At 35.5% G+C, this 26122-nt stretch overlaps 1 protein-coding gene across 3 annotated transcripts; it reads left to right on the top strand.

Annotated features, from left to right (window-relative positions):
* Window positions 1–831: 831 nt before the first annotated feature.
* On the top strand, window positions 832–24099 carry LOC126764891 (alpha-tocopherol transfer protein). 3 transcript variants are annotated; one of them, XM_050482560.1, is made up of 6 exons: window positions 832–965; window positions 4528–4678; window positions 4731–4825; window positions 21079–21423; window positions 21496–21674; window positions 23332–24099. In XM_050482560.1, exons 2-6 carry the CDS (start codon window positions 4540–4542, stop codon window positions 23435–23437), a joined length of 864 nt encoding a protein of 287 aa, XP_050338517.1. In that variant the 5' UTR covers window positions 832–965; window positions 4528–4539; the 3' UTR covers window positions 23438–24099. The 3 variants fall into 3 exon arrangements, with proteins under 3 accessions (XP_050338517.1, XP_050338516.1, XP_050338515.1); XM_050482559.1 differs by having other exon boundaries at window positions 832–1023; XM_050482558.1 differs by having other exon boundaries at window positions 837–1075.
* The last annotated feature ends 2023 nt before the right edge of the window (window positions 24100–26122 follow it).

The following is a 26122-nucleotide window of genomic DNA, read 5'->3' as shown; positions in this document are numbered from 1 at the left end:
TACATATAGTGACTTTCGTTTTTCTAACACATCGTATGCCAAATTTGTCGGCCAGTGTATGAGTTATATAAAATGTATGTATATGTAAAACTTCTAAGATTCCGATTCTCTGGTTGACGTTTTACATCTTAAGGTATTTCCGTGGCTTTGATTCTTGCAAGTTGCAAGAGTATATAAATGTTTGGTTGCACCCGAACTTAATCCTTTCTTACTTGTTATATTATATGTTTATATGTAAAAATTTGAAAACTTTATTTATGTTAAATGAAATTACATATAACCGCAAGTTTTTCTTTGTAGTGACTTAATAAAAGAAAGTTTATGCTCTTAGTTTATAGATTAAAATATTTATTTTAAAATAAAAGTTTACAAATACATTATATAAAATTTTAATGCAATTGTTTGTTTTCAATCGTTTGTTCAATGGAATGCGAATAACTTCTTTCTGGTAGTGAATTCGACATTATCAAGTCTATCGCGGCACGCTAATAGATGTCAAGAACTTTTCTGCTATCGCACCAATGTAAATACAAAACTATGTTGAAGCAAAGTGTCTGTACTGGTTTCTGTTTGACTGATAACATGCAAATTTTAAGCTCAAAATAAAAACCGAGTATTATTTTATACTTGTTTACTTTTATATTGGTTTCATGAAGTGTATGTTTCGTGCATCGTATACATATGTACAATATATTATATACAAATGAATGTTTAATGAATAATAAGAACATACTGTTCATATCTACAGTTGCATTTTAGAACTGGTCAATAGATTTACTGCAAATAGATGCTACTTAGTTAGAGATTACGTATATTTTAAACCAATTCGCTCTTTTTGCTTCGTATTTTAACCGAGCAACACAAAAATACCCATAGTCACTTTGATACCTAAGCTTATACATAACTGCAGTTTACTACGATCTTTGTTTGGGAAAGGTTCTTAAGTGATAATATTGTGGATAATAGTGCGTGCATTTGCTTCTCTGTATATTTTTCACAATTCTAGTGCCAATATTACATATTGTAAGGAATATATCCAATACGCTCCACATCCATTTCAGAATAGAAAATCAAAGTACGTTTTTTATATTATTCAAATGGAAATATAAGTCATAAACCCAGTTAGACTAGTTCCAAGCTACTTTTTTGATCGTCTTATTTAAATTTCGCGTATATCTATCTATCTTGAATTTTCCCAAGTCCGCGTGGCCGATGGGTTCTAAATAGATTAACCACGTTGATGCCGTCGCGTTTTTTTTAGCCAATCTTAAGAACACAGAACTAACGGAACACATTTTTGTGATTAAATTGTAATGTTTTAAATAAATATTAGCGGCGTGGGTTACTTAAAAGGACTTTAATGAATATTGTGTAGATACAAAAAGCATTCATTTATGAAACCCTGCAAGACACGCTCATATCATATGTAGAAACACATGTATGTGGCACATTAATAGCTATAGACGACATCTTCCTTGGCAATTTTAGGAATAAATATTGAAAATTTTAGATGTTGCTTCTATTTTCAACACTTTGATTTGACTTTTTATTTCTGTTATTTACTTTAATTAGCTACAAATTTTTAGTACATATATCTTCTTCTTCTTTATACCGCTTTCACTATTAAAGTCGAGTTAACAACAGCGCGCCAGTCGTTTCATCTTTTCGCAACGTGGCGCTAATTGGAAATTCCAAGCAAAGTCAAGTCCTTCTCCACCTGGTGGTTCCAACGGAGTGGAGGCCTCCTCTTCCTCTGCTTCCCCCTGCGAGTATTGCGTCGCATACCTTCAGAGCTGGAGTGTTTTCGTCCATACGTACGACTTGACCTAGCCAGCGCAGTAGCTGTCTCTTAATTCGCTGAACTATGTCAATGCCTACTCAGTCCAAAGTAGCATCTGTTGGCAAGAGTTATTCTGCTTTGTATTTCGAGGCTGACATTGTCGTTGCTGTTAATACTGGTTCAGAGATAGACGAAATTATCTACAATTTCGAAGTTATAATTGTCAACAGTGATGTGGGAGCCTAGTTGCGAGTGCGACGACTATTTGTTTGATGACGAGAGATATTTCGTCTTTCCCTCGTTCACTGCCAGACCCATTTGCTTTTCTTCCTTATCCTGTATGGGAAAAAGCAGAACTAACGGCGCGGGTGTTGAGCCCATGATATCAATATCATCGGCATACGCCAGCAGCTGTGCACTCTTATAAAAGATTGTACCTGCTCGAATAACTTCTGCAGCTAGAACTATTTTCACCAGCAGCAGGTTGAAGAAGTCGCACGATAGGGAGTCGCCTCGTCTGAAACCTCGTTTCGTATCGAACGGCTCGGAGAGGTCCTTCCCGATCCTGACGAAGCTTTTGGTGTTGCTCTATGTCAGTTTACACAGCCGTATTAGCTTTGCGGGGATACAAAATGCAGACATCGCGGTAGGCAGCTCCTTTTCGTTCTGTCAAAAGCAGCTTTGAAATCGACGAAGAGGTGGTGTGTGTCCATTCCGTTTTCACGGGTCTTTTTCAAGATATGTGGTCGGCCACACTAATAAGGTTCAATCAGTTTTTTGACGGAGGACTTTCGTCAGACCATATTTTACAAAGACACTGATGCATACTCCTTTCCATCGGCCGCGGCCGCTTTGTTGTTTTTTAGACGGATAATTGTTATTCGAACTTTTTCATAGTCGGGCAAAGGAACGTCTGCTGCATCGTCTTCGATTGGCGAATCGCCTTCTCCTGGTGTTATGCTTAACTGCCAATCAGCAGGCTGGAGAAGCGATCCGTCCATAATTTAAGTATGCTCTGGACATCGATTACTAGATCACCTCGTGGAGTTCTACAAGAGTATGCTCCGGTCCTTTTGTTAGTCGCCGCATTTTTTCGTGGAATTTTCGACCATTGAGCGGTGCTGGCCAGCTTGTCAAGCTTTTTATACTCACGCATTTCGGCCTCTTTCTTTTTCTGTCACTTCAACTCTCGGTATCTATCCCGTCCCGCACGTGTTGTAATCAATTGTAACTTTGCCAGGTAGGCACTCCTCGTCGTAACAGCGTTTTTTTTTTGCATTTTCTGAAAACCAATGGTTTCGGTTGCAGCTACATATATGTAAGGAGATTGAAATACTGTTCCACAGTTCCTTTATACCGAGTTGTTGACGAGTGCTCTCAGAGAGCAGGAGTGCAAGTCGAGTAGAAGATCGTTCGGCTATCTGTTGCGATTGTAGTTTCTCCACGTCGAACCTTCCTTGTGTTTGTTGAGGTGCGTATCTTGGCTGCAAGAAGATACTGGTTCGAGTCGATGTTAGGTCTTCGGTGCGTACGCATGTCTAAAACACTGGATACGTGTCTTCCGTCTATCACAACATGATCGATCTGGTTGGTGGCTTATCAATCCGGCGACAGCCAGGTAGCTTGGTGAATTTGTTTTATGCTGGTTTGTGGTTCGTGGCGGGAGTAACTCTCATAGGTGCGCTCCAAGCGTTCATAGAAGGCATCTTTGGTCACATAGTCCTTTCCTTCCGTCGAGGCTTGGACGCAAATCAGCGATATGATGAAGAACTTCGCTTTGATACGAATTGTGGCTAGACGTTCATCCACCGGGGAAAATGAGAGTGCTCGGCTATGCGGTCTCTTTCCCACCATGAATCCAACACCGAATTTGCGCTCCTTTATATGGCCTCTGTAGTAAATGATATAAGGACCTACTCGTCTCAGTCCTTGTCCCGTCCATCGTATTTCGTGGACGGTGGTGATATCAGCCTTCATTCTAACGAGAACATTAACCAGCTGGGCAGCGTCACGTTCCTAATTAAGGGACCGGACATTACGGATTACGGATGTTTCGCCTTCTCACTTTAGCTCGCCTTCAAACGGATGTTCTTAGGCTACCCAGAGGATACTACCGGAAGTCGTGAGCTGCTTGAGCCATATGTAGAAGAATCGTTTCTTTATTCCAAGTGGCACTCAGAGAACTGAGCGTGAACTTCTACACATGACTCCAGCGTGACGAGCTGATCCGAACATTTTGTTCAGATTGGACCACTATAGCATATATCCGCCATATAAGCTAACTTATCAAAATCAAGTACTTATATGCAAAAAATCTCCGAATAAATTTTATTAATTTTAATTAATTATGTACATATTTCTGGAATAGCATGATCATAAGCTAACATTGCTTCCAAATCGTATGTATCTTCGGGTATGTACATACTATATACATAAAGAAAATTGTTATGTCAGTCTCCTACACGTGCTGCAAATGCATAGGAATAAAAGGAAATTCTTGTTGATAATGTTTGTTCCAGTTGTTTACCGTACATTTCCTGGATGTTTGGCCAAAATCTCACATTAATGAAAATTTCTTCATGTTATCCAGTAAATAAATAATTCAGGCCAGTTTTCATTCATTTCTCCTCATTCATGTTGAACACATAAAATATGATTAAAGCTAGAGCTTTAAAAACAATAATGATTTTTAACGAAGTTTAGTATATACATATAAGAATCTTTTAAACTGTATGTTTGTCTTTCAGAATTTATAAAAAATGCCATACGTTGAAATTAAGCACGATTTAGACCTTGACCCTGAATTACCGGAGGAATTTAAAAATATCGCTGCGGAGCAGGGCGAATGTGAAAATACGAAACTCCAGGTTATAGATGACTTTCGTAAATATATATCTGGTAGGTATTACAAAGATTTGAAACTTTCTATTGATTTCCCAATCGCTTTAAGAACATGATGGCTGCAGACCTCACCGAACGGACGATGATTACCTGCAGAAATTTCTGCGTGCACGCTTTTGGCACGTTGAGAACAGTTATCAATTGGTAAATAATATATATAATATATTATTAATGGTTTTTTCTTCAATCTAAATAATACCAATAAAAAACTGATTTTTAATGGCAAATGGTTAAAAAGTTTCACTTTAAAAAAGAAGTAAGATTAAATTATAAATAGATTGCGTTGACGCGGAGCGTGCTTACTCTTACGAAAGAAGTGCTTGTATTCCTAATGTCAAAATCAAATGTTTTTTTGTTGTTCTACGGAAATTTCTATTTTGATGATTTTGTGTTAATTATATTCTATTCTTATTTAGTTATCACTCAAAAACTCATTTTTATTAGTTGAAATCGTTGAAAAATTTATTTTTGAATCATAAAAGAAAACAATACAAAAAAGGGCTCATTTTGACAAATTTTTGTTTTTGGGTTACGCAACCTTTTGTAATTCAGAACATTAATTAAACGCTATGATTTTTTGACAAAAATAAAGTTTTATGCAATGAAGCCAATTATAATTTACTTTTCACATCAAAAAAATATTTATTGACATTCACTTTTAAGAAGTAAACGTTAATAATTTCAAAGTTATTTAAAACAGTATATGTACAGTTATATTTCACTTAGCATCCAAATTTACTTTTTCAGTGACGTTAAATTTTAGAATTGCTTTTATTTATAATTTTTAATTAATACTAATTTAAATTTTTTTCAACTATGTGATCCATTAGCGTTGTAGTCGAGAAAGGAAACGAATTTGGTAACCACAGCTAACTTCGCACAATTCCTAACTTGATTTTCTTGCGTAATGGAAACAAACCCAAATAATAGTTCCAAAAGACAAGAACAAATTTTTAGTGTTTGCACATCATTTTCGCCCGAATTGTCTGCAATTCAGGAAGAATAATTTTAGATCTCCAAAACGACAATCTATGTAAATGAATGAATATATTAGTTAAAAAACTAAAACAATTTTTTTTATTATAGAGCTTAAATTTGAACTTGACTCTCTTTTAATAGTTTAAACAGGTATAAGTACAAGAATCTATTAAATAGTAATAGTTAGTAGTTAAACAAGTACATCAAGGCAGATACTAGTATATTCGTTTTAAATAATTTGATCAATGTGGTTATTTTAATATGCTGCATTGAGAAGCTTTTGCATAAGACACGAATTCGTAATTGTATGCAAAATTATGATGTTAAACTTTGTCAATAGAAACACATATACAGACGTGTTCGAAATAATAAGAACAACCAAAGCGCACATGGAAATCCATGAATAAAATTTTCGCAAAAGTATTTTATCTAAACTCTTCTTCAATAAACATTTGTGCATACGGCATTTTTTTGTTGCTTTGAGGCCGAAACAACCTGTTCGAAAAAACAAGTAAGCTAGCCTCGAGTGTATCCGAACATTTTCTGCTCTTGTAACTTGCAAAGATCAAAGACCGTGAAATTCCTTTCGATGCTAGAAAAACTTTCCATTAAAAAGTAAGGAAGGGCTAAGATCGGGTATAACCGAAAATATCATAACCTTGCAACTTTGTGCAAAATTTTAAGTGCTCATATTTATTTGCTCTTGATTTTTGTATTAAAAAGTAACAGAAAAGCAATAGCGTTCACAAAAAATGTTACATTTTGAGAAAAATTACATTTTTTCTTAACCTTTTAAAACGCTCTAGCGGCTAAAGTATTTGACCTAGGTGGGTGCACCGGTTTAGTAATTTAAAGAGCGTTCAGGAAATGTATTATTCCCCCCAAGGCCCGACCGGGGGCGTGGCAATTGGCGAAAGTGGGTTTTCACCATGTCCCCCCTTTTGTTTCACTACAGTTGGGGGGTATGGGGCTGGGGGGGGATCAAAACCATTTTGCGAGTTAGTTCATCCCTGGAGCTTTCAGGAAAGCCCTCAACCTCCTCTCTATCTCTACCATGGGCGTGGCAATAGCGTTCACAAAAAATGTAACATTTTGAGAAAAATTACATTTTTCTTAACCTTTAAAACGCTCTAGCGGCTAAAGTATTTGACCTAGATAAACATACAAATCAATTTGGACATGCAACGAACATGAAAACAGATATATCAACCGTGCGAAGTGATTGAAACATACCAAAGTTCATATATTTTCATACAAAATATATGGGGTCTAGCCAAGCACCATTGGTGCACTAAGGTGTAATATTATAATATCCTTTTTTCGTCCTTTTCGATACGATATCCTTGAATTTTGTTTCTGAATTCTATAGACAATAAAATTGTAGGAAGCTACCTGGAAGCGCAAGTCGTTTGCTACACTCTAAATATATTTAAATAACATTTAAAAACAAAATATGCCTGGCCAGACCCGAGGGTCTCGATGAGGGTGATTTCATCTAAAAGTGGGTGGCTCTCGGAGGTAAAAGTTAATGTCCCTGCCGTATTTATAATAACTTATCCCGCTTTTAGTAGTTTATTACAGTACTGTTATATGGGGAGGGAACGGGGTTATTTTCCAATTTCATCAATTTGCTCATTGTCGATAGGGGTTTTTATTGGATTAATTTTCAGCGAATTTCGTTATTTTTGTTTGAACAATTTAGGGTGCATGTATGTACATTAAGCCTACCTTCTACCCTTTTTAAAATTTTTAGTCCCTTGCTACTGCGATGCCTTGTGCCAAATTACAGTTCTATATCTTAATTTAGTGCTTAGTTATAGCATTTTATAAGTTTTCGTTTAAAGGGTTTTGTGGGCATGGCAGTGGGCCGATTACGCTTATCTACAAAGCTCGTCCTCACTTTCTAGACCGAGTATTAAGTTTCATTATGTTATTTAATGTAATATAATATATATATTAAATTTAAAGTTATCGCACAGACAAACAGACGGACGGACAGACTCGGACTTCAACTCCATTCATCGTCTTGATCATTTGCACATATAACCGCATATCTAACTCTATTATTTTTTGGTTGTTTGTATCAAACAATCGTTAGGTAAACAAAATTATTATACCTTGCACCAACATGTTCTTCTTCTTCTTTATTGCCGTAGACACCGCTTACGCGATTATAGCCGAGTTAACAACAGCGCGCCAGTCGTTTCTTCTTTTCGCTACGTGGCGCCAATTGGATATTCCAAGCGAAGCCAGGTCCTTCTCCACCTGGTCCTTCCAACGGAGTGGAGGTCTTCCTTCTTCCTCTGCTTCCCCCGGCGACTGCGTCGAATACTTTCAGAACTGGAGTGTTTTCGTCCATTCGGACAACATGACCTAGCACGCGTAGGCGCTGTTTTTTAATTCGTTGAACTATGTCAATGTCATCGTATATCTCGTAGAGCTCATCGTTCAATCGAATGCGGCAAACGCGCAAAGGACCATAAATCTTTCGCAGAACTTTTCTCTCGAAAACTCAACGTCGACTCATCAGTTGTTGTCATCGTCCAGGCCTCTGCACCATATAGCAGGACGGGAATTATGAGTGACTTATAGAGTTTGGTTTTTGTTCGTCGAGAGAGGACTTTACTTTTCAATTGCCTACTCAGTCCGAAGTAGCACTTTTGGCAAGAGTTATCCTGCGTTGGATTTCTAGGCAGACATTGTTGGTGGTGTTTACGCTGGTTTCAAGAGAGACGAAATTATCCACGACTTCAAAGTTATGACTGTCAACTGTGACGTGCGAGCCAAGTCTCGAGTGCTACGACTGTTTGTTTGATGACAGGAAAAATTTTGTCTTGCCCTCATTCACTGCCAGACCCATTTGAATTGCTTCCTTGTCTAGTCTGGAGAAAGCAGAACTAACGGCCCGGGTGTTGTGGCCGATGATATCAATATCATCGGCATACGCCTGCAGCTGTACACTCTTATAAAAGATTGTACCTGCTCGATTAAGTTCTGCAGCTCGAATTATTTTCTCCAGTAGCAGGTTGAAGAAGTCGCACGATAGGGAGTCGCCCTGTCTGAAACCTCGTTTGGTATCGAACGGCTCGGGGAGGTCCTCCCGATCCTGACGGAGCTTTTCGTGTTGCTCAACGTCAGTTTACACAGCCGTAGTGGTTTTGCGGGGATACCAAATTCAGACATCGCGGCATAAAGGAAGCTCCTTTTCGTGCTGTCGAAAGCAGCTTTGAAATCGACGAAGAGGTGGTGTGTGACGATTCTCCTTTCACGGGTCTTTTCCAAGAGTTGCGCATGGTTAATATCTGGTCGGTTGTTGATTTGCCAGGTATAAAGCCACACTGATAAGGTCCAATCAGTTTGTTGACGGTGGGCTTTAATCTTTCACACAATACGCTCGATAGAACCGTATACGCGATGTTGAGGAGGCTTATCCCACGGCAGTTGGCGCAGATTGTGGGTTCTCCCTTTTTATGGATTGGGCATAGCACACTTACATTCCAATCGTTGGACATGCTTACGTCCGACCATATTTTACAAAGAAGCTGATGCAAGCTCCTTATCAGGTCTTCGCCGCTGTGTTTGAATAGCTCAATAGCCGGCAATCCATCGGCACCCGCCGCTTTGTTGTTCTTCAGGCGGGTAATTGCTATTCGAACTTCTTCATGGTCGGGCAATGGCACGTCTGCTCCATCGTCATCGATTGGGGAATCGGGTTCGCCTTCTCCTGGTGTTGTACGTTCACTGCCATTCAGCAGACTGAAGAAGTGTTCCCTCCATAATTTAAGTATGCTCTGGGCATCGGTAACTTGATCACCTTTGGGGGTTCTACAAGAGTATGCTTCGGTCTTGAAACTTTCTGTAAGCCGCCGCATTTTTTCATAGAATTTTCGAGCATTACCCCTGTCGGCCAGCTTATCAAGCTCTTCATACTCACGCATTTCGGCCTCTTTCTTTTTCTGTCTGCAAATGCGTCTCACTTCCCTCTTCAACTCTCGGTATCTATCTCACCCCGCACGTGTTGTGGTCGAATGTAACGTTGTGTAGGCAGTCTGTTTTCTCTCCGCTGTGACACGGCGCTCCTCATCTTACCAGCTGTTCTTTTGCATTTTCTGAAAACCAATGGTTTCGGTTGCAGCTATATGTAAGGAACTTGAAATACTGTTCCACAGTTCCCTTATGCCGACTTGTTGACGAGTGCTCTCAGAGAGCAGGAGTGCAAGCCGAGTAGAAAATCAATCCGCTGTCTGTTGTGATTACAGCTTCTCGAACTCGAGCCTTCCTTGTGTTTGTTGACATGCGTTTTTTGCTGCACAGAGGTGGGTGCGAATCTTGGGTGCAACAAGATAGTGGTCCGAGTCGATGTTAGGACCTCGGAGCGTACCACGTCTAGAGCACTGGAGACGTGTCTTCCGTCTATCACAACATGATCGATCTGGGTGGTGGCTTTACGATCCGGATTCTTGTGCTGGAATCTAGTACTACAGATAACCATATTTCGGGCCCCGGCGAAGTCGATCAGCCTCAACCCATTTGGGGATGTTTCGTAGTGGAGGCTGAATTTACCGACCGTAGTGCCAAAGATACCTTCTTTGCCCACCCTGGCGTTAAAGTCGCCAAGCACGATTTTGACATCGTGGCGGGGGCAGCTCTCATAGGTGCGCTCCAAGAGCTCATAGAAGGTATCTTTGGTCACATCGTCCTTCTCTTCCGTCGGGGCGTGGACGCAAATAAGCGATATGTTGAAGAACCTCGCTTTGATGCGGATTGTGGCTGGACGTTCATTCACCGGAGTGTGCTTCCTTTCATTGGGGGTGTTTTTTTTACGTGGTGGGTCCCAAACCCAGCGCACAACCCTGCGGAGGGATGTTTCGCCTTCTCACTTTAGCTCGTCTTGAAACGGATGTTCTACCCGGTCAAAGACCGGAAGTCGTGAGCTGCTTGAGTCATATGTATGTAAAATAATCGTTTCTGGCCACTCCCAAGTGAATAGCGATCAGAGAACTTTCCTCACTTGCGAGAACTTCTACACATGACTCCATCCTCCTATGTGTTGCAAGAGTATAAAAAAGACCAAAGTGAGAAAGGCGGTTTATTTTCCATTGCCGACATTAAATTTTCGGAACTCGGCTACATAAACGTCCATTACATTCTAATATTTTTATCTTAGTGCGAAGTTGAGAAAGTAGGAAGTATAAATTTTTGTTAATTCTTTGAAAACTGGGAGGAGCTCGACATTGTTCTACTGGGCAAAGGAAAGTTGTCGAAAAATTGCTTTAGGAAATGAAAATTGGTAGTTACTTTCAGAATGACATTAAAATGCAAACATTGGTCGCTGGAAGCTTGGAGAGCCTGGCACAATCAAACTTCCAATAAGCAAGATGTGCTCATCACAAGAATCGTTAAAACAAATAGCAATGCCAACTTCATATATAAGAAAAAATTGATCTCTGATAATCTGCTACTTGAATTTGCCAAAAAAGTGATAGATGAACGCCTTCAGTTTGATGCTATGTACTGGACACAGGACAAAAAGTTTAATATCTTTGGAATGACATGAATGAACAAAATTTGCAGATTATTATTATTATTAATATTATTCAACAACAGATGCTAGGTGATGGTGTTGCAAATAGTGCGCTTATTGGGCCGATTTTGTCGACCATAAGTTGAGCGAAGATCCTGAATTTTCGTAATAACGTTGAACGATTTGTAAATGTTGTTCTGCCTTAAGTCCTTCTATGATGAAATGCCAAACAATCATCATATAAGTATGTATATACCATGTCAACAGTTCTGAACAAAAATAACATGACAGTTTGACACTACTCACGCGAGATATAATATGTATAAATAAACACGATTTTATATTTTAATGATTGTTTTTAATTGTATGAATTTATAAATTAGTTGACAGTGCTTAAAATTATGTCTTTCTCCTTTCAAGTCCAATACAAGAATGAGAGTTAAATAAGAATAGCAATATGATATATGTATAACAGCAAATAAATTACAAATGAGAGTACTTAATTATAGAGGTAATTTTAAAGCTGTATTAAAGAAAATGATGTTGATGAAAGGAGAGATAAAAGTTACATACATATATATGTACAAAAAAGTAATGTTAACAAGTAAGGAAGGGCTGAGTTCGGGTGTCACCGAACATTTTATACTCTCGCATGATACAGTGATAATCGAGATTTCGTTATCCGTCATTTACATATTTTTTTATTTTGCTGTAAAATTAATTAGATTAGTAGTTCCTGAGATATGGTTTTTGGTCCATAAGTGGGCGACGTTACGCCCATTTTCAATTTTTAAAAACAGCCTGGGTGCAGCTTCCTTCTGCCATTTCTTCCGTAAAATTTAGTGTTTCTGACGTTTTTTGTTAGTCGGTTAACGCACTTTTAGTGATTTTCAACAAAACCTTTGTATGGGAGGTGGGCGTGGTTAATATCCGATTTCTTCCATTTTTGAACTGCATATGGAAATGCCTGAAGGAAACGACTCTATAGAGTTTGGTTGACATAGCTGTAGTAGTTTCCGAGATATGTACAAGAAAACTTAGTAGGGGGCCGTGCCACGCCCACTTTTCCAAAAAAATTACGTCCAAATATGCCCCTCCCTAATGCGATCCGTTGTGCCAAATTTCACTTTAATATCTTTATTTATGGCTTAGTTAGGACACTTTATAGGTTTTCGGTTTTCGCCATTTTGTGGGCGTGGCAGTGGGCCGATTTTGCCCATCTTCGAACTTAACCTTCTAATGGAGCCAAGAAATACGTGTACCAAGTTTCATCATGATATCTCAATTTTTACTCAAGTTACAGCTTGCACGGACGGACAGACAGACATCCGGATTTCAACTCTACTCGTCACCCTGATCACTTTGGTATATATAACCCTATATCTGACTCTTTTAGTTTTAGGACTTACAAACAACCGTTATGTGAACAAAACTATAATACTCTCCTTAGCAACTTTGTTGCGAGAGTATAAAAATAATAGGGTGAATATTACAAAACGTAACTTCTCCATCGTGAAGACATACATATCTTAAATTCTAATAGGATTTTCAAATTTCAATTTTCTCTTAATATTAGAGCTATGAATATTTTCTAAATTAGAATTCTCATATTTCGGTTGTTCTTTACGTCTTAAAGATTTATAATTTGTTAGGCTTCACTAAATGAAGACTTATATTTTCGATTTTTAAATAATCTTTAATGTTGACACTTTTGAATTCATTATCGCAAATTAATTTATTTAAATCTTCCTTTTGAGATTTATAAAGTATAAGTTTTCCTATTATAGTTTGATTAGCTCTGTCTTCAAGATAATAAGCAACAGCAAATTTTGAAAAACGTTCAATAAATGTCAAAAAATTTGATTTTGTATTTTTGTAGACATCCATGTGTATTATTTGTGTTATGTCTGTTGGAGTTTCAGTTAAATGGAATTTGGCTTTAATTGGATTTATATTAAATTTAGATTTGGTAAAAGTGGAGCAATTATTAATGTATTTTTGGATTAAAAATTTCAAACTAGGAATATACATTTTTTTTTTAATTTTCAACAATACCGGTATGACTAGTTTCATTTTTATGGTATTATTGTTTAGTTTAAAAGCTTCTTTTTTTGTGCCAATATCTTTTTCATGATATGAAAAACGACCGAATCTGATATTTCTAAATCGAACAAATAATTCTTCTGATTTGTTTTGTAAAGTATTATATTGATTGTCATCTAACTATGTACACATTCCAACTTTTCCTTTTGTTAAATTGTCTTTTAGAATTGGTTCTCGAAAAGGTTTATATAATTTTTTTTTATTTTTATGTTTTAATTCTACTTATATCTTTAGTTTTATGTTTTGCTAAAATAATTTGAGTCTTAAATCTATTACAACGGTGTCCAAAATTGGGATGTGATCATGAAAATCTTCGGACTGTGAATGAACGGTATCTAAATTTCGTTTCTGCTATGAAAGTCCGCTAATAAGTTGTTTTTACCTTTACTATAGGAAGTATTTTTATTAAATTCGCTTAACTTAATTAACCAACGATGTAACCTTGAACTCATTTTCCCCTGCAATTTAATGAAAAGCCATTTTAAGGGCTGATAATCTGATTAAATTTCAAATTTGGTACCGTACAAGCATGGTCTAAAAAAAATAGTAGCCCAAACAGTAGCAAGCAGTTCTCGTTCAGTAGCTGAATAATTTTTGTCGTGATCGTTTAACGTTCTACTCGCACCGAGAATTTGTGACGAGCTGAAACTGTTTTTCAAAATCTGGGGACTCTGTTAGTAAAATATTACGTTCGACCTAATTTATCCAAAATATTTTGAATGTTTGGTATGGGAAATTTATCGTCGATTGTAATATTGCTTAACGCCCTGTAGTCGATAACTAGCCTTCTTCTTTTCAACGGAGCTGTCTAATTTCTTAGGAACGACCCATATTATATGGCAGGAATAATAATAATAAGAATATTAGAACAACTGACTTTTGTTCTTTCAATACCCAATAAAAGGATTTAAGCTTGTTAGCTCTCAATCATTAAATGTTTTTAATCATTTTCCATTGAAAATAAAACTATGACGCTTCAAATTACAAAACGTTTCATCAAATATCTTAAAATTTCACAAATTTATTTAATATTCATTGTTTTACATTTTTTATAAGAGGTTTTGAACGATTCAACAAATCCCTCCGTTTATATATTTTTTTGGTAAGATTTCAATATGGCCATCGCTCGTTTCCAATTGCTAAACGTCAAAACCTCCCCAATCCAGTCAACTGTCAAAGTTTAGGTGGTTGTGACGTTTAGCAATTGTTCTCTCACTTCCAGTGAGAGAGAAGTTGGGCATCCCATTATTCCTGTTATATAGCGAATTACTTTCTCGAATGATACCCTGTTTAAGCATGTCGTCGATTTGCCTACATATTTCTTGTTCGTGTGTTTGGAAATAACGATATATTTTCGAATATACCGGAATGTCTGATACAGTTTTAATTTCATGATTTATTATATTAATATTTGTTAGAGTTTGTCCTTCTAAGTAAATTATAGTTGCGTTTTCATTAAATTCTAAAGAAACATTTGTGATTATTTCTTTTGTATTATAATTACTATTATTCAATGAATTAGGGCAAATGTTTATTTATTTGTATCAAGGAGAGATATTATTGCATCTATGAATGCTAAAATTTTTTGTTGTCAATGGTTAATTCTATTAACGGTAATGATTTCTTGAGGCTGTTTTAAAAAAACTTAAATGTTCATCATTATCGGGAATCCAAGATCCACACTGTGCATCTGCTTTTAAATGATCTACTTCCATAGGTGGCATGTTATTCACGTCATTGTTTCTGTTGCGAAATTGAGCAGTGAAAGCTTGTGCATTATTATTGCGATAATAACCACTATTTCTCGTTTGAGAAGGTTGGTTTAAAAAAGCATTATTGTTGTAAGAATTAGAAAATCTTCCAAAATTTGTATATCTGTTCGTATTTTGATTATTAAATATTTGAGAAGGTTGTTTAATACAAATTTGATTTTGTGTCGGAAAATTGCAAGGAAACATTGAATTAGGATATTGAAAATTTTGATTGCATTGATTAGAATTTCTTAAATTAGTTTTACTTTCATTACGAATTAAACAATTTTCTTCTAATATCTGTAAGTTTAGAATTAATTATAACCGAAGCTTTTATATCAATATTATTTAAAAAAAGTACGTAAATTAAAGTTATCAATACGTTATGGTTCATACTCCACTAACTTCTCATCGCCAAATTCAAATTTTTCTTTGATTTTACAACAAATATTATAAAGCTGTATGTAATAACTTACAATATTGTTGTTGATAGTTGTATGTGCACATTTAAAGAGCTCGTCAAATGTCTCCTTCACTCCAAAGTTTTTTATTAGCGTTCGTTTCATACACTCTCACGTTGGCGATGCACCCAACGTTAGTAAAATGTTAAGAGAATTTATTGAGAATTACACGTTGATAAATGTACGTTTGGTGAGTAGATTGAATGGATGAAATCGGAAGATAACCCCGCTCACTCCCTTATATAATGATACTCTTAAAAACTACTAAAAGCGCAATAAATCAATAACTCCATACGTCAGAGATATTAAATTTTACCTCCGAAATGGTATGAGAAGACTTTATGGGAGGATTGCGTAAATTTCTCATATTCCCGTGCCAAAGTGGGCGATAACGCCCCCTTGTGGGCGCTGCAGGTATGAAGGGGGCGGTAAGAGACCCAGAAAGAAAATGGGGGCGTTGTGTAGAGTTGTGTAGAGGTCTGGGGGTTATTTGTAATTTTATTTAGCTAGGAGGCCTCTTAGACAACGACTACATGAGCTCTCGACTCTCAACAACAACTTGTGAACATCAACTAATATGAATTAAAAGATTGCTCAAACTCGGTTCTATATTTCTCTCCGCGTAGTTCATATATCTGTCCTATTTTATTGAATATAGAAAAAATTAAAATCATGTCAATCGGTCGCTCCGTTTCATAACGGGGCATCTCGACAGGATAGAATTTATAGAATACTAACTGTCAAACGTATTGTTTAACTCCTCACTTTGAAATCTTATGTGGGTTTTGACGTTTATCATTTGCGCAAACCAGCGATGGCCAGATTGAAATCTTACCAAAAAAATATGTAAACGGAGGGATTTGTTGAATCGTTCAAGACCCCTTTTAAAAAATGTAAAACAATGAAAATTAAATAAATTTGTGAAATCTAAAGATACATATTTGATGAAACGTTTTGTAATTTGAAGCATGATAGTTTTATTTTCAATGGAAAATTATTAAAAACGTTTAATGATTGAGAGCTAACAAGCTTAAATCCTATTATTGGGTATTGAAAGGACAAAAGTCAGTTGTTATAATATTCTTTAAAAAGATTTAAATAGTTTCTCCATATAATAAATAACCGCTATATAGTAATTTTTATTCATACTAAATGTTGGGTGTTTGAATTTAAATGCCCAAAAATTGTAATTTTGTTCAATCTGGCCATAATGGAAAATGTTATAAAAAACGCTAATTTTGAGGCGCTCTCACACTGGAATAAGTTTAACAACCCTTTATTCCTGTACATATAATCATTTGCTCAAAGGTGTAGGGTAAGTAGGTTCGAGCTGATGTAGCGCATGCTTTGAGCTCTTGAATAATTTATTTTATCACTTGCGAAATGACGTCGGGTAGGTAGCTGATGTAGCGCACGTTTTGAGCTTTTGAACTCCTTAAATCTTTTATGTGGAAAATAAAAAAAGGATCTTTATCCTTTCTTACAAATGTATTTCTGGGAAAAATAAGATAATAAGAAAAGGAGAAAGATCCTTTTTTTACAAATGTATTTCTAGGAAAAATAAGAATTCATATTTTTGGACTACTATATAATAATTGTGCTTAAGCATTCCTATATAAACAATGTAATATTTATTTTATATTCATTTGTGGTTTTGCGCGCAATAGATGAGCATTACTTACGCCTCCTTTACACTACTCGCGAAGTTAAACGTATTTCTCAAAGCAAAACAATGTCGGAAGTAAAAAAGAAGAGACGGCAATACTGTGCGGAATACATTAAATTCGGATTCATTGAAAATCCCACAAACCCATCCTCGCCTTTGTGTCTTCTATGTCTAAAAACATTTTCGAATGAAGCAATGAAGCCTTCAAGACTGCAAGATCATTTGAATAAAATGCATCCAGATAAGAGAGACAAGAATGTAGCATATTTTCAAGACCTAGAGAAGAAGCATAATACTCAGCCAAGTGTAGCAAAACTATTTTCGGCGGCTGCTAAGCAAGATGACGACGGACTTCGAGCTTCGTACAATATCTCTTTGTTAATTGCTCAAAAAGGCAAACCACATAACATCGGAGAAGAGTTAATATTGCCAGCAATAAATGAAGTAATAACTACCGTGCTTCATAAACCGGCCGCAGATATTATCCGAAAAATTCCTTTGAGTAATAATTCTGTGCAAAGACGAATTGATGAAATGGCTGAAAACATTGAAGAATCATTGTGCGATCACCTGAGGACAAGCCAATTCTCAATTCAGCTCGATGAGTCCACTTTACCAACTAATGAAGCATTGTTGTTGTCTTACGTGAGGTTTATTAAAGATGAGAAAATATGTGAAGAACTATTATTTGATAGAAATTTAGAGACCGATACAAAAGGCGAAACCATATTCAATATATTGGAAAAGTTTTGCGATGAGAAAGAGATTCCTTTGAAAAATATTATTTCAATTGCTACGGATGGCGCTCCGGCTATGATAGGGTGCCATAAAGGCTTAATAGCGCACTTAAAAAATAAAATTCCAGATGTCCTTGGTGTACATTGCGTTATTCATAGACAACATTTAGTTGCTTAGAAACTTAAGTGAAAAACTATTTCAATCACTGCAATATGTCATCAAAGCAGTCAATAAAATCCGCAACAGCTCTTTGAATGATAGATTATTTCATCAGCTTTGTGTTACTAATGACGAGGATTTCAATCGTTTGTTGTTTCATACTGAAGTTCGTTGGCTATCAAGAGGCAATTGTCTGACTCGATTCTACAACCTGTTTGACTCTGTTATAGAGTTCTTGGAAACTAAAGATACAGAATTTCAAGACAAGCTCATAACATCAAAGAATGATATAGCTTACATGACAGACCTGTATAAATTGTTCAACGACATGAATCTCCAACTGCAAGGCGATAAACTAAATTTAATTAAAACAAAAAACGTCGTTGCTGCTTTCGCAGCCAAACTGCTTCTACACAAAAAGAATCTGGGCAGACGTGAGTTTCACAATTTTCCGAATTTATCAGTATCATGCAGTAACGACGAATTGTTTGCCTACTGCCAACATTTGGAAAACCTCCACATTGACTTCACCGAACGATACCAGGACATTTTGAACTTGGAAATACCAGACTGGGTGTTGGATCCGTTTTCAAATGTCAACACAGCAATGTCACCTCAGCTGGAAGAAGAACTTATAGAATTGACAACAAACGAGGAAATAAAAATCAAGTTCAAAAATGGTTACCAAGAATTTTGGCTACAAAAACCGATCTCGCAATTGTACCCTGGATTGTGGTCAATCGTTCAACGATTCTTGATAGCATTCCCATCGTCATATTTGTGTGAACGTGGATTTAGTGCTGTGACAACACTGCTTACTAAAAATAGAAATCGTTTGCTTGTTACCGAACGTGGCGACTTGCGACTGTTCTTGAGTAAATTGGAACCTGATATTAACAAACTTATTAAACAGCATCAGATTCATCCTTCACATTAGTTTTTATATATGGATCGATTATTTTAGTTTTATTTTTAATAAAATATTCTCTGTTTTAATACTATAAAGTTGTGTTTCAATAATCATTCTTATTGGCAGGTGGAGCCCGTAAGAGTTAACTTGAGACCTAAGCGCCGTTTTATGTTACCTACTGCGCTCAGGTTTCAAGTTGCTGGTTATAGTAAAAGTTTCGTTTAGAATTCACCGTTAATATACATATATGTATATAGGTCACAATAATTAATTAATTTGAAGTTATAGTAAATAGTGGTTTATTTAAATAGGTGAAAAAATGGGGGTAATCAATTGCTAAAAATAAGTATTTATTCTCAAAGTTGGTGGTGGTGTTAACCCAGGGGAGGATCCAGAGTAGAATTTTAGGAGGGGAACTATATAATTTTGTATTGTATTTTGAGAAATGTGTAACTGTAGACTATAACGCTATAACTTATAATGTCTCCCTTAGTAAGCGGTACATAGATTGATGTAACATTGACTTATCCTTCTTTCCAAGCTTTGTTTGCTCAGTTATAAATGCGTCCGGACCCGGACTCAAAGAAAGTGAATTCAATATGTCGGTGTTTGTTATAATATGTGACATTTTTCGGCTGTGATTGAGTCTATAATTCTTTAATTTCTTATTCTCGACTCTGCAGCTTCCTCCGAAAGCTCTCCCATTGACACAACCGCATTCGCTATCACGTCAGATCCATGAATTAAGACCTTGCGGAATGCAGCCGGTAAATAGTACTATTAAATTTGTTTAAACTAATTTTGTACCCCGAGGAAAAAGCTTGAAGTATAGTAGTACAACTATGGATAAGGTTTTCATGAAGTCCTGTAATTTCGGAAGCCAATTCGGGATTAAAAAACGACAACATTACCATTGTTGGACGATCGTCTACCTCCATCTGTGAGCTTGTCTACTATTGCACCCGTCACCCGTTATTAATTCGACTACATTCCTCTGAAGCTCCAATATGCTCGATCCAGTATTTACTAATTATCAACTAGATTCGTCTACAGCAATTTTCACTGCATATCTCTTTTTTTGCCCTTACAATACATTGATAACTTGGAAATACATAAATCATAAAATAATTGGCTATTCACGAATTTTCTTATAAGCAAATATTGGCTTTTAAACATGGCGGTTTCCATTATGAGGTGAAATTACTTCATTAGGAGCTACAGAACAATTTTAAGTGCATTGCACAAAGCAGAAATAGTGAACTCATCTATTTTGGTCAGATGAACCGGAGCTTTGTCCTCCCTGAAGATTCGGCAAAATCTAGTTGAGATGATTTTTTTGATTTTTGGCCTTTGGTCGGAACCACTGTGCCATGATTGAGTTTATAATACATTATATAATATAACGTGTTGTCAAGACCTGAAAGTATTTCTCCGTCATTGATGTTCGCATATCGCAATAGTATAATGTTCGGTTGCACTTGAAGTTAGTCACCTCTGACGCGTTTATGCTTCCTTTTCTTTAATGAAATTTTTATAACTGAACAAGATAAGTATATTAAGTTCGCACCGTTTGCAGGACCCAAAAAGAAACGTCGAAGACCCTATTATATTTATATACATAAATGATCAGAGTGACGTGTTGAGTTCTGTGATTTAGTTATGTCCGTTATGTACACTTGCTCTTTTCTCCCCAATAAACTGCTCATATGTCGGAACCGGCGATATCAGGCCACAATAGGATATACACCATACAATCTGACCGATGAGAGTTAAGTTCATGTATGGCAAACGTTTTTATATGACAAAAAATCTTCCCGAAATTTGACAAGAATTATTGTCCAAGATAGCGGTAAAATCCCCGAACAAATTGTCCAGATCGAACCACTTTAATAGTTCGGTAAGGTTAATTAAGTAATTGAATAGTTTTATCGTCTATCATTTACTAATATTTTGAAAATGATATTAAAATAGTGGTTCGTATTTGTCTTAGTTTTCTAGGTTTATCTTTTTTCAATGTTTCTTAACACATTGGTATATATTATTTTTGTTTTTACTTCCGCTTTCCTTAATTTATTACATGTACTCGTATATACATGATTATATTTAGATGGTCAATTATTACCAATTTCGGGAACAGAATAAATCATACTTTGAAAAGGTTAGACCTTTGGAACTGAAAAGCTTAGGTGATGAGGATATTATATCAGTGACACCCTATAGAGACCAAAATGGACATCGCATTTTAATCTATCGTTTTGGTGCATGGAAGCCAGGCAAAATTAGTGTGGATGATATCTTTCGTGCCACTATCATTCTTCTGGAATTAGGGTCTCTAGAACCGATAGCCCAGGTTTTAGGCGGCGTTGGCATATTTGACTTAAAGGATCTGAGCTTCAATCATATTCTTCATTTAAGTCCAAGCGTGGCACAAAAAATGATTGCCTTGTTGGTGGTAAGAAAACTGAAACAGAAACGATTTAAAACGTCATATATGTATATAAACAAAATATCAATTTTTTTCCAGACCTCAATGCCTGTGCGTACTGCAGCTTTGCATATTGTGAATCAAAATTGGGTGTTCAATGCAGCTTACAACATGTTTAAACCATTCTTAAATTCTGCAATGAAAGAGCGTTTGTTCATACATGGTTCGGATATGAAGTCACTTCATAAGCACATAAGCTCAGATCACTTGCCTAAAAGGTAACAATAGTCATCGGCTTTTGACACTTCTATTTTAAAATTTGTCAAAGATAGTGTACAGGTTTAACAATATCAAATATTGTTTGTCAACATATAGAAACGTTCATTGAAATCTTTCAGTTGGTTGCAAAAAAACTGATAGTCTTGAAAGCGTTAATGAAGCTTAGATCTATTTATAGTTCTCTTTATTGTAAAATACAAAATGAAAATTTTCGATCCTTAAAAATACTCGTTTTAAAAGTTATTGTGGCCTGTGCTGTTGGTTTGCCTATGTACACACTTCAGTTGTATGAAAAAGTGGCTACATGCATATGCATATATATATATATATATATATCGCTCATTTGCTGCAAGACCGGCATAAATCAAAAAACGTGATTTTTGAGTTAATGATGCAGAATTGTTCGTTATATCATACTTCATGTTGAGTGAAAAATTCGGCAATATTACGATTCTTGGGGCGCCGCGATTTGATGGTGCCGATAGATAGAGGAGGTCCTCAGGATTAAAAAATATATACCCATATACCGTCCTCAGACGCATAGTTTTCGAGATATTTCACTTTAAAGTTCAAAAATTTGTTAAAACAATGCTCGTCATTTCACTATGTTTAACCCCATTTTCACACATTTTTTAATTAATATATATTTAATTACACTGTAGACATTCGTATATATCAAAAATGTATATTAATTGTATATTTTTTAAGAAAATAAATATACTTTAAAACAATTTTGCACATTCGAAGTTTCAAGCGATTTGTGTGTTTACATTTATGACAAATAGCAGTGTTGCCATACTTTGTGTCCTGAATATACATATATCAAAAATTTGTTGAAACTATGAATACCCCGGTGTTCGATAGATGAGGGTTATTTTTTTTGAAGCGCGGCCGAAGGCCGCCAGTGCAGAAAGTAGTTCGACACAAAGGAACTATGAATACCCCGGTGTTCGATCGATGAGGGTTATTTTTTTTGAAGCGCGGCCGAAGGCCGCCAGTGCAGAAAGTAGTTCGACACAAAAGAACTATGAATACCCCGGTGTTCGATCGATGAGAGTTATTTTTTTTGAAACGCGGCCGAAGGCCGCCAGAGCAGAAAGTAGTTCGACACAAAGGAATATTATTTTTTATCTTTATTTATCAATTAACATAATATAAAAAAACCATTTGTACCATTTTTAATAGTTTTTTTAAAAGACAATATGTGGCAACACTGGTATTTGTCATGACATGTAAAGAAAAACAAAACAAAACAAAATAAGAGTGAATTGCATGTAAAATTGTGGAACTTTGAAGTGAAATATCTCGAAAACTGTGCGTCTGAGGACGGTATATGTGTGTATATTTTTTAATCCTGAGGACCTCCTCTATTCATCGGTACCATAAAATCGCGGCGCCCCAAGAATCGTAATCGTGCCAAAAATTCATATGAATACCTCTTATATGCTCCGTGTAAGGTTGGAGTCAGTTGAAAACTTTTGACGCGTTTTCTGGCAAATCGATTTTTTTGACTTATGCCGGTCTTGCAGCAAATGAGCGATATGTATATTTACATATAAGTATATATATGTGTAATTCTTTGTTTGTTGAATATATTACTATAGCTTTTCTATGTATTGCATATATATATACATATTTTGTTTTTAATATTTAAAGGTATGGTGGTGTCCACGATGATTATCCTTATCAACTATGGTTGGACAAATTGATTGACAATGCCCACATTCATACTGAGTTGGGTCAATTAGGGTACATATTTTAAGTGTACATGGAAAGTTTTATGCTGCAGCTACCTATATATACTATTTACATATGCATGTATAGAAGTATATCAACATCAATATTACACTAAACTTAAATGGAATAGTTTAGTATAAAACAATTCATATAACTAATTTAAAACTTTACCATAAGAATAAGAATCAAAGCAAATAAATTATAGTATTAGTAAGTAAATGCTTTACTTCTAATAAGAAAAATTATTACTTGGTTCCAAAATAGTTCTTCTATATTCCATTAAGGCGATATCCATGTACCTCGGGTGAAAAACAACCTTCTTTCAAAATTTTTTCCTGATATAAGAAATGAAATACTTGATTAGCATTTTTTATTGTTTTGAAAAAAATATTTTTAACTCGGCTATTGCGACGCCATATCCGGAGACCCCTCGAAAAAAAGATGTGCCCGAGTTATGTTACTATGTTCCTTCGTTAAATAAAACACCTTATCTCTTTGAAGGTTACACCAATAATAATCTTTATTTTAAAATTAATTTTACATGAAGGTAAATAAGTAAAGTGAAGATTAAAACAATATTAATTGTATAAAAGTTGGTAAATATTAAGTAAGTATCAATTACAATTGTTGCAATGTTTTAAATTTGATGAGTCAAGAAAAATACAGTAAAAATTAAAACAATAATAATTGTATAAAACTTGGTAAACAGGAAGTAAGTATCAATTACAATTGTTGCAATGTTTTAAATTTGATGAGTCAATAAAAATATTAAAGTACAATAAGAAAATAAATTTAATGATTTGTTGTTATAGTTTTATTGGTGTCTTCTGGGTTTTGGTGGGGGTTGATGTGACGATATAACTCCTCCCCCCTTAGAGTAGAGCGATGGCCACAACGAAGTTGGTGGGGACAGAGCGGCTTCAGTGGGCTTAGGATAATACCGAATTATGGGGTTTTTCCATAACAGAGTTACACTAGTGATAGTTAAGGTGATGAGTATCAATGTTGTTATCGTTATTATGTTTCTTCTTTGAATAGAATCCTTTCTTAATTTCATAATATCATTTTTGTTGATGAAACTGTAATCTTTGATTTTCTCTAGGCTTAAAGTCTCTGTTACTGTTGTTATTTGCACTTTCTCTAGATTTGGTGGTGCTACGAAGATTGTGTCCCAATGGACTGAAGGGTTGTCTTTATATGTTGTTCCCGCTATCGTGACGGAACAATTCGTGTAGTGGAGAAGGGAGGTTCCTTCAATTGTGAACTTTTGCCCACAATCAGAGGTTATCGGTAGTCCCTTTACGTTGATAACCATTATATAATTATCTTCCGGTTGGAATATATTCGATGTGGGCCCCACATCGTTCACAGGACATATTGGTGTTTTATTATTCAAGATTCTACCGATACAAGTAGAATTATTGGTGTTTTCGAAGTCATTTGACCTCTTGCAGTAATACACGTTCTCAATTTTTGAGCGAATCTCTGTTAAGTACTGGAGCTCGTGGTTATTGTAACTTACGTATTTGTTTTAATTACTTTCGTATTATTCATAGGAAGAGGAATGAGATGGAAAAGCGAATTCGTACTTTTAGCCAAATTTGGTGGTTTTATATTAAAAATTAGGTTGCTGATATTATAATATGCTTGGAGTTCCAGAAGTTCGTAAAGGTGTCCGTCGAAACTAAGTCAATATTCTGGGACGTAAAATAGGGTCTTATTTCATGCAATTCATCTGGATGAAGAATAAGCTTTGATACTATACCAAGCTTTGCGAGCATTACAGCTTCTATTATGTCAGAGATATGGTTCAATAATAAATCTATATTATAATCAAGCTGATTCATGTATTGGATTTCTAATAGCGCATTGTCTTCTTTTAGAATATGATTAGTTGTTTTTGCTGAGAGTTTTTCTAAAAATTTTGTAATGCTTTCCTGATTGTTATTTATATGCTCTGCCAAATTTTCAAACCTCTGTATCATTTGTATATTCAAACTTTTTTGATTTTCCTCTCTTATTTTTGAATTTAATGTTGTGTCCTGGAGTTCTTGTATTTGTTTATTTATAGTCATTGCGTCATTTGCGTCCATGTTCCCAGTTACATATTTTATTACAGAGCCTAAGCCGTTGAATAGTCCTCGTTTTGTACGTTTATATGGATTTATTGTCTGAGTCCCTTAAGTTTCAGCTTACAAATTTTAGCAGCATCTTTTAGAAGGCTATTTTTTTCAAATCAGATTCAATCGTTCTCGCGTGTCCAATCTTCAGGGCAATCATATTCTGGTCTTTGTCAAAATTTTGTATTTCCAAGACTTGTCCATAAGCAAAGGCTATTCTAAAGGTAAATAATTGTTTATTATTTTCGTGGTATCAGTTTAATTTTTGATTTGTGTAATTTTTTGTCTTTAGTAGTTTGTAAAGTAACGTCATTAACTTTTAATACTTTATGTTTTGAGAATCGTGCAGTTATTTTGTTTCTCCTACATTCTTTCCTATATATATCCTCTTCTTTGTTCCTACACTCTGGAGGTTTCCTAGATTTATTAAGACGACTAATATTTTTTAATTTAGCTTTCATAACTTTTTCTTTAATTATGGGGTATAGTTTTTCTTTAAATTCATTTAACTTAACTAAAAATTCGTGTTTGTTGTCGTATTTTATGTCTCTTGAGAAGTTATACGGTCTTCCAAAGAATAACTCATATGG

The sequence above is a fragment of the Bactrocera neohumeralis genome, unplaced genomic scaffold, assembly GCF_024586455.1.
Source record: "Bactrocera neohumeralis isolate Rockhampton unplaced genomic scaffold, APGP_CSIRO_Bneo_wtdbg2-racon-allhic-juicebox.fasta_v2 cluster10, whole genome shotgun sequence".
Lineage (NCBI taxonomy): Eukaryota > Metazoa > Arthropoda > Insecta > Diptera > Tephritidae > Bactrocera > Bactrocera neohumeralis.
The sequence above is the reverse complement of the archived record's forward strand: the minus strand, read 5'-3'. Positions and strand labels throughout refer to the sequence as shown.

Coding starts and splice junctions, on each gene's coding strand:
- LOC126764891 (XM_050482560.1), top strand. CDS start 4,540: ATGCCATACGTTGAAATTAAGCACGATTTAGACCTTGACCCTGAATTA. Junction 4,826..21,078: donor TTGAGAACAGTTATCAATTG/GTAAATAATATA, acceptor GATTATATTTAG/ATGGTCAATTATTACCAATT. Junction 21,675..23,331: donor TCAGATCACTTGCCTAAAAG/GTAACAATAGTC, acceptor TAATATTTAAAG/GTATGGTGGTGTCCACGATG.